The sequence below is a fragment of the Sturnira hondurensis genome, unplaced genomic scaffold (genome assembly GCF_014824575.4).
Source record: "Sturnira hondurensis isolate 20B ecotype Veracruz unplaced genomic scaffold, ASM1482457v3 Scaffold0002840, whole genome shotgun sequence".
Taxonomy (NCBI): Eukaryota; Metazoa; Chordata; class Mammalia; order Chiroptera; family Phyllostomidae; genus Sturnira; species Sturnira hondurensis.
This window is the reverse complement of record NW_028075471.1, coordinates 31261692-31270360: the sequence shown is the minus strand read 5'-3', so window position 1 is coordinate 31270360 and position 8669 is coordinate 31261692. Positions and strand designations below refer to the sequence as shown.

At 43.8% G+C, this 8669-nt stretch overlaps 1 protein-coding gene across 1 annotated transcript in view; it reads right to left on the bottom strand.

The window, feature by feature from the left end:
- Positions 1–2011: 2011 nt before the first annotated feature.
- CPVL (carboxypeptidase vitellogenic like) overlaps positions 2012–8669 on the bottom strand; it is a 103965-nt gene continuing 97307 nt past the window's right edge. Inside the window, exon 13 of the mRNA XM_037041233.1 lies at positions 2012–2399. Coding sequence (XP_036897128.1) covers positions 2295–2399 — 105 coding nt within the window. The 3' untranslated portion in view covers positions 2012–2294. The remainder of the gene's footprint in view (positions 2400–8669) is intronic.

Here is an 8669-nt window from a genome sequence, read left to right as displayed (position 1 = left end):
GCTAGGGGGGCTTTGGGAAGGCCCGGCAAGGGGACCTCCACCCCAACACCCCCCACTGTCCTAGGGCCTGGGGCAGAGAGATGATGAGAATGGCACGATCAATGACTTCCGCTTGTGGAGCTATTGTTTTGTGTCATCCTACTCTGTGCTCAGTAAATGAAGTCGATTCTCTTTGTTCCCTGTTCTTATTTTCTATAACATCTCTGCAACCACTGAATTGAAGAATTCTGAACAATGCTTGTAGGGGAAATACAGGATTTGGTTCCTACCAGTTGCTGGTCATAACAGTTTTGTCAACCAGTCAATACAACACTATGTTTTATGTGTATTTCTGCTTAAAAAAACACACATACATACATTTACTTTATGTTGACTCATTACACGCAACTCATGGCTGACAGCATTAAAACTCTCGCGCACTGGAAGATTATCTAATATACTTTGTTCATAAGACACATCCCAGACTTCTTGCATTTACAGACACTAGGCAGCACTTCAGCTCTACACTCAGGAACCCTTTAAATAGCAGAATCACCAACAAAAAGCACAAACGTGAAAAGTGTGGCACAAAATAGACCAAAAAGGGACACATTCCCAGTAGGAAAGCTGTGCTGAGAAGGCGGAGCGTGGCCTTGTTGGCCCTCAGCTAACTGTGTGCGCATGTGTGACTCAAAGCTCTCATCACTCCTGGTGACACCAAGTATTGATTGGGGGACTACAAATAAATTTTCAGCGAGGAGGGGAATACATCTATGGAATCCACGGACAATGAGGATTGACTATATCATTTCAAGGGATCCTTGTGAAATAGGTACTGTTACAGGGACAGGTGAGCCCCAGCAATCCCCTCTCCTGGCTACCGTCCCTGAGACTTTGGTTGGCTGTTACAGAGAAGTGACTTATCCAGAAACAGCCAGTGCATGTGTGACACGCATGCGACTAAATCCCAGGTCTCACAGCCACAGTTGGTGCCCTCTCTACAACATAATGGGACCAAAATGCCACCATTTGACCTTGCAGGTGGGTCTCTATACAAAAGTTCTTGCCCGCTCTCCCGCCCAACTCTAGTGTCTTCTTTGAAATACTTAAAGTCTGCTTGTGATCAGAATGTTTGATTTGATGACTTACAGTTAGGTGGGCCCAATATAAAATATGAAAAAAAAAAACAGAGGAAGATCAAAACCTGAATGAAATAAGGCACAAAATGAGATGTTAAAAGAACTCCATAAAATATTTGCAGCAAGAACAAGCTTTGAATTTTTAAATTTAGTTCTCTAAAGCACCAATTCATAGATGGATAATATGAGAGGGTAATGAGAGGGAAAAAGCCAAATACACTGTAGAACCTCAAAGATATGAGTACATGATGAGTAAAAAGGAGAGATGTGCCAAGATGTGATACTGTAATTTACTGATGTATGCATATTTTCAAATATGTATATTTTGGTGCCAGGTTATCTCTCTCTCTTTTTTTTGCTACTTCAATAACTATACAAAATTAGGTCATTATTTGGCTAAAAGGCGTACAGAATCTACAACCCAGATTAAAAATGGCTCACAATGAATGTGGCCTGCAGGCTGTTTGATAAACGTGCATACTTCAGATGAACCAACAAAGTTTAAAAAAGAAAGAAAGAAAGAGAAAGAAAAGGCAAAGATTCACTATCTCTTCTAACTAAGGTCTTCTGCTTATCATCAATTGTTGTATCATTACTTTTATATCTGAGATTTCTGTTTCAAAGAATTTCAGGCTACCTTTCATGTTAAGACTTTCTACATTCCAAAGTCTTCCTCACCACTGTTGTAACTTCACCGGTTCCATCAGTGATGACTGAGCTATTCTTATCTAACAGTATTTACCAAACACCTGCCCATGTATGGTCTGACAAAATCCTGCTCTTTATGCAACAAGATGTTGTTACAACTCTATTTATTCATTGTACTTTTCACATACTCTTAGGAGGAAATTTAAAATTCCTGTTCAAGGCCCCAACGTCCCATTTATCCACATCTATCTTAATTGGTGTCTCAGAATCCATTCTTTCCATCTTTTAAGTTAAAAGTGTAAGTCTCACTCATGTGCCACATTTTCTTGAAGTTATTTTCATGATGAACCATCTCTCTCTCCAAACAGGACCACAGTTATAATTTCAAGGGTGATTTTTATTGATGAGCACCATTTTGCAGAGAGAAAAAAGACAGGTTTCTTATTTATATGACATTTTCCATTTTGAACATTTTCTTTTCAAAAATTCATACCCCTGACGTTCTCTTTGAGGAAAGTAGCTCATCCATCAATAAGGATCCCATCCTTTTTCGTAAATGAATCGATTGATCATGTCAAAAGTTCTCAGAGGCTGGTCAGCGGGTAAAATGTGTCCTCCATCCCGAACAATGAGCTAAAAGAAGTAAAACAAAAGAAAAATTGAGATTTTGAGAAATGCATATTCTATTTTTTTCTTATTTTCTTTTTCTTTTCATGGCTTATTTATTTATCTGTTGAACGCGTTAATTCAGATTGAAGTATTCTGAAAGCCTGCATGGATACAGAACTTATTTTTTTCAATCCATGCCTTCAGATATGCCAGTGTCTTGCTTTGGGCAGCTTTAATAATAGGTACCTGAAGGTGGGAAAGTTTTGAAGTTGTGTAGTTATTTAATTTTACATAAAGTTGAGTTTATCATTAACTTGCATAAAATTGGAAAATTCCTTCTTGTCTTTTTCTGCTTGGGAGGGAACTGTCGGCCCCCTATGCTATGCTGTAATTCTTACCTGGTTAGGCCCTGAGGTGCAAGGCACCCACGGGTGGGGGGGGGGGGGGGATGACCTGCCCCAGCTCAGCTCTGCCTGCAGCTGGGTGGAAGAATCTACCCAATTCCACCCTTCATTTCACTGGTCCACTTGGCCCTCACACTGAGCTGTACTTTCCACGTCAGCCTTTATTATTAATAAATGAAAAACAAAAACAAAACAAAACAACAAGAAACAAAATATCCTTGCCACCCCAAATTTGTAAAGGGCATTGTTTTTGAGCAGCATAGAGTGAGTTCTCCCAACATTTCATTGGGAACAATTTTCAAATGTAGAGCAAATTTGAAAGATTTTCATATACACACCATTTTGATTCTCGCGTTAACCCCCACTTTATTCTTTTTCTCATGCATGTATCCCACTATTTATGTATTAATCCATTTTATCTTTTTGACACATTTCAAAGTCCTATAGCAATATTGGTACACTTTCCCCCCAAATTGTATGTAAAATGAATACACAATAACATGCACTAGACGTAAGTGTAGACCAAGTCTGGAGAGCAGTGGGCACCTGAGTCCCCTCTCAGGACGTATAAAACTAGGCACACGACTGTGAGTGAGTGAACGAGCTAGAACCCTGGCTGCTGATGCAAACCAGTGCTTTTAATCAAATCATTGTCCTTGTCCAAAAATGTTTTCCTCTTGGACCAGACTTCACAGCTTAGTCACATAACAGGATGTTTCGCCCCCCTCTCAGCAGCCCTCCGGGGCGGGCCCAGGAAGCAGACCACCATCACAGATGTGCAGTAGGACTTACTCCTCGTACACCGCGGAAAACACCTGCCCTGTGCCACACTCTGCTGAAGGCCGTTTGTGCCCTGCTGCAGACAGCGGAGCCTGTCTACCACCATGTTCACTTTCCATGTTGCATCTGGAAACCCAACACCTCCCACTTGTTGTCACAGGCTGAAAGTGAACAGATGTGCGACAGGAGCCCCTTGGAAGGTGACTGCAGGTGACTCTCATGGAAAACATTTGCCGTCCCCACGCTCCCAGGCCAGAGTTCTCTTCCTGTGAGTTCTCATCCAAATCTCTGGCCTCAGCAGGAATCTGATGTGCGATTTTTGTGCAACTTCAGCTCAGCCGAGGACACAGTGAAGTTATGTTTGTGACAAAACCCAGCTGCTTTAACTGGAAATGAGTTTGGCAGCAATGGCCCAGCACAGCAATAAACTGAATACCCACGAGTTAAGGTCATCCTGTCTCCAGGACCAGAGCTGCCACTAATGGGAGGGGGGCTAGCACAGTGTTTTACTGCCCCAGCTTGGGGAAGGCGGGCCGTGTGTCAGAGCGTGACTTCGCCGTCATTGCAAGCTATGTGCCTTTGGGCAAGTAACTTAACCTCTCTTAACCTCTGTTTCCTTAACTATACAATAGGGAAAGAAGCATTTCCACTGGGGAGAGCTGTGAGTTGTGTGAGAGATTCATGGAAGAATGTCCTTAGAACACTTAGCACAATGCTTGGGGTGATACTCAAGAAATGTTAGTCACTGTCATTATTCTTCTAACAACTATCCTTATTCAAGATTCAGCATCAAAACGCTTGTATCAACCACCCTGGCCTACTGTGTTCCCACATTAGCATCAAAGATCTCAGTTTAAGGAGGTCGTTTAAAACTTGGACATACATGAAAGTATCAGAGCTTGCTCAGATGGGCCCTCTCCATACAGGGTCCAATTCTGAAGGTTTCAGGCAAGGCCTAAAAATTTGCATTATTAACAATTCCAAGGCAGTGCTTATGCTGCCGGCCCAAGGACTACTCTTGGAGAACTACTGCTTGGAAGAGCTTTTTCTGTTCTGTGACAAGCCAGACAATTCTACATTTACTTCGATTTGAGGGAGGCTACAAACAGACATTCACTGAATGCTTACTCACAACCTCACCTTAGTGTATTTCTTCCTGGTCATCTGCTCTCCTGGAATTTACACACACACATTCACACATGTGCCTTTTACGTCCCCGGCGATCATGTGGTCAGGGAGAGAGGACACGGTTGGCGGTTATAATTCTTATTCTCAGTGACCTGCCTGACCCCGGTCCGATTCTGAGCTGCTGTATGTAATGACCAAATGCCATCACCAGGGTGTCATTCAGACTGGAAAGGAAAGCTCCTTTGGAACAAAGTCTTCTTGCTACAAATTCTCAAAGTCCATTGTCCAGCAGGTTCACATACAGCGTTTCACCGATATTACCCTCAAAAGTAAGTCTGTGAGCGAAGGGCACCCCTCCTTGTGCGTGCAGCAGCACATGACAGGGCCCTGGTTACACACGCAAATGTGAAGAGATTTCTCTGCAGGCTCCCTGGGCGGTAATAGCCTCATCACCAGAAACTGTATTTGGGCTGTTTCCACACTAGGGCTGAAACCGCTGGACTCACGTGTTCCAGATGTTCCAGGGGGTCACAGATGCACCTGGATGTTAAAAAGGTCACAGAGAACACGTTCGAACTCCAGTTCGCTTTGTTTGTTAGAAAATTGTACAGTTCTGCCTGGAACCAGAAACGTACACTGCCAGCGAAGGCTTCCCAGTGGTGGCTTAAGCTCATACCCTGTGCCTTACAGACAAATAATAAGCACTCACGCAGGGGTCATCGTACCATTATTTTCTGACTCTTTGTGGTGAAAAAAATAGTTTTTTCCCCTTTGGAGAGTGGATGAAGGACATAAGTTACAAGATTAATAAGTACAAAATTCATTGCAATACTTTTTCAGAAAGGAAGGGTTATGATACATTCTTCAGGAGGGGGGAATACTTCTCTCCCAGGTGTCTTTTATTTCCGTGTCACGAGTCTTTCCTTCCCCTGGGAAAGTTCCCAGTGAAAGTGAGGAAGCAGCTTGAATATGAGCTCAAACCTCTGTCAATGTGCTTGACTTCACTGTCAAGAGTGAGTGTTACCCCTTAGGCCTGCCAACACCATGGTCCACCCCGTCCCTTCCCTCCACCGCCTTTCAGCACCCATCATGCCAAACGCCCTCTCCTCCCCACACAGAAGTGTCAAGCGAGCAAGACCTTGTCTGAGCAGAACGAGAGAAAGCTGTCCTGCCTTTTTTCCCTTCTAAGAACCCACTTCACAACAAAAGGATTTGATACAAATAAAAAGTAACCAAAACTTCATTTCCTCCATGTCCGGGTTTGTATATGACATCCACAAGAGGTTAAAAAGCACAATCCAATCCATTAATGACCCTTGCTCAATATCTAGCTTTATGATCTATATCTGTAGTTTTCTTCTGGAGGACAGAATGAGCTGAGAAGAGAGGGTAGAGGTTCCAGCAGCCAGCGCTCTGGACCAGGGGTGCCATGGGGGTTTGGATCCTGACTCACTCACTGGCTTCTGGGTAACAGAGAAACAAGAGCCAGCCAGCCAGGTAGTGTTTGAGTTCCCGCACACCGCAGTGCAGGATGGCTTCAGCAGCGGTGTGCTGCGGTTCTCACCCCTGGACGCATCGCCACCCCTCTCCTCGGTCAGTGAGGTCACGTGGGTAGCTTGAACTCCGCCATGGGGGAGCGTTCCCACCGTGGAAATTGATCAAAACTATAGATCAGCATGTGCCCCTCCTTGCAACCCCCTTCACCCCCAGACCACTGGTTCTCTAGCATTTCAACTCTCCCGGCGAAAGGAGAAACATTTGGGCATTCTTTCTTTTTCTCAAGATAGATCAAAGAGACATCCACCCGAGTGGGTAAGTCATAAGATCCAAAACTTTTTTGAAACCCCGGCTCAGGAAATCCGAAGAGCAGGAAGAACAGAAAGTTCTATCGCCTGCGTCCAGTCCTGCGTCCCTACTCGGTTCCAGTATGACTGGCAACACATTTCAGAGTCACACCACCGCTTTCACTGGGACCTTCCGGCGGCGTCCTGGCCCGGGAGGTCCAGAGCACCCTGTTTGAGACAACTGACCAGACAGGGCATCTAGATTCAGCTGTGTTCCTGACCCATAGCCTAACGGGACCCAGGACCCTCAAATGTCCCCAGGTCCCAGGAATTTAAAAGTACAACACGTGCCAAGGATGCAACATTTTCAAGGTAACATTTATTGACAGGAAACAAGCCATACTGCTCACTACCAAAGCCAAGACATGCAAAGCAAAAACCAGGCCCTTAGTTCCTGTCTCACCGCTCCGCCCATTTCTCTGCCCCGCTCTGCCCTCCACCTAGTTTAACATTCCCACGTGAAATTCTGTGAATCTGGTTACCCTTCCGATTCAACAGCAAAACAGTGACTGTTTAAAAAGAAAACCCAATTCCCCCTTTTTCCTCAGATAGTATTGATTGTTTAAACCCATCTTCCGTGTGTGGATAATACTTTAAATGTTAAACTTCTTAGTTATTTATTCACTTCCTGTAATGAATTTGTTCTCTGTTAAATTTCAATAGATTATTAAAAACCACTCAACAGCTAAGAGAAAATTATGCACCATTGCCTAGCTGTTCTACCTCAGTAAATAGATCTGCTATCCAATTTATATTTTAAATAATACAATAAATTAGCTCCCTGAGTATTAGCTAAGTGCATATTTGAGTAGATTGATTTAGAAGCATTCTTTTTATGCTAATAAGTCTTCGCTAATGAAAAAGAGCCACAGGAACTAAGAGGACGCTTGGCAAATAATCAGAGTAAAACTGGGAGTTGCTATTGTTTATTATTTCCTTTGTTTTCAGGAAGCAAGCTGTGTCCTTTTTTTAAGAAAAGAAAAAATAATTCAAATACCAGGAATTCAATTTTTGAAAGGAGAAGACACTCCAGTCAGCCCCTGAGACAATGAAAGTTTTACAACACCTTCCATAAATCGGTTTCCCAGAATATTTTCCCTTATTCCTTTTATATGACGCAGAAAGGAAATAGTCTCCAGCTGACCTAAGCAGTGCCTCTTTCAGTTGGGAGGGGACAGTTTTGAATCACTCATGGGCTCTGCATGTCTGGTCTGCTTCCTAGAAGACATTGTGGTGTGTACAACTGGTGAGTGACAACAACATTCCTTGTGAATTGTACTATTAACACACACATACACACAAACACGACAACTAGAAGGGTGTAGGCATGAGGCAGGGGCCAGTTTGATTTTAATACTAACTTGCTGAACATTTGCTGAGCGCTAGGAGCTGGGCCAAGGGGTTTGCTCCAGCAGAAATCACGCAGTATTCCTTTCCTTAGGGAGCTCACCTGCAGTGGGAAAGTTGCACAGAGAGATGCTAAGAAGGAGGTGACTTAGATGCTGAGAGTTCTGGGAGGAGGGCTTCCTAGAGGTGACACTGGAGCTTAGCTTTGAGAGGCAGACAAAGGTTTTCCAGGCTGTCTGAGGAGCAGAAAGGGCCTCCTGAGGAACAGGGAGGGCCCCCCATGGAACCTGCTGGCTGACAACACAGCAGGTGTGTTTGGAATATTATGAGGTGGGTTTTTTCCATCCCAATTCTAATTGAGGAAAAGGGAGAGTGAGAGTTCAGGTTGGGGAAGGAAGCTGAGGCCGGGTCAAACACCTCCACTTTTTTAGTAGAGTTTGGATTTTATTTTGCAGGGAGCAGAGTCGGGAGAGGTTTTAAACACGGGGGAAACACGACCAGACTTGCGTTTTGGAAAAAGCACAGAGGAGAGAGGAGACAGGAGAGGAGGGAGACTAGTTAAGACCAGCTCAGGAGGCTCCTGCAAAAGGCAAAACATTTTAAACCGCAACAACTTAAACCACAGTTAGAGTGTTCTTTTACAGTTAGAGTGTTCTTTTAAAACTTGTGCCTTTTCTTAAAACACCACAGGGGCACCTGATTTACTTTAGAATTTGTGATATGGGGTAGCCCTCATTTTCTTTTAGTGTCCCTAAAATGCTGCACTTTTTTACTGGTTTGTATGGAACCCA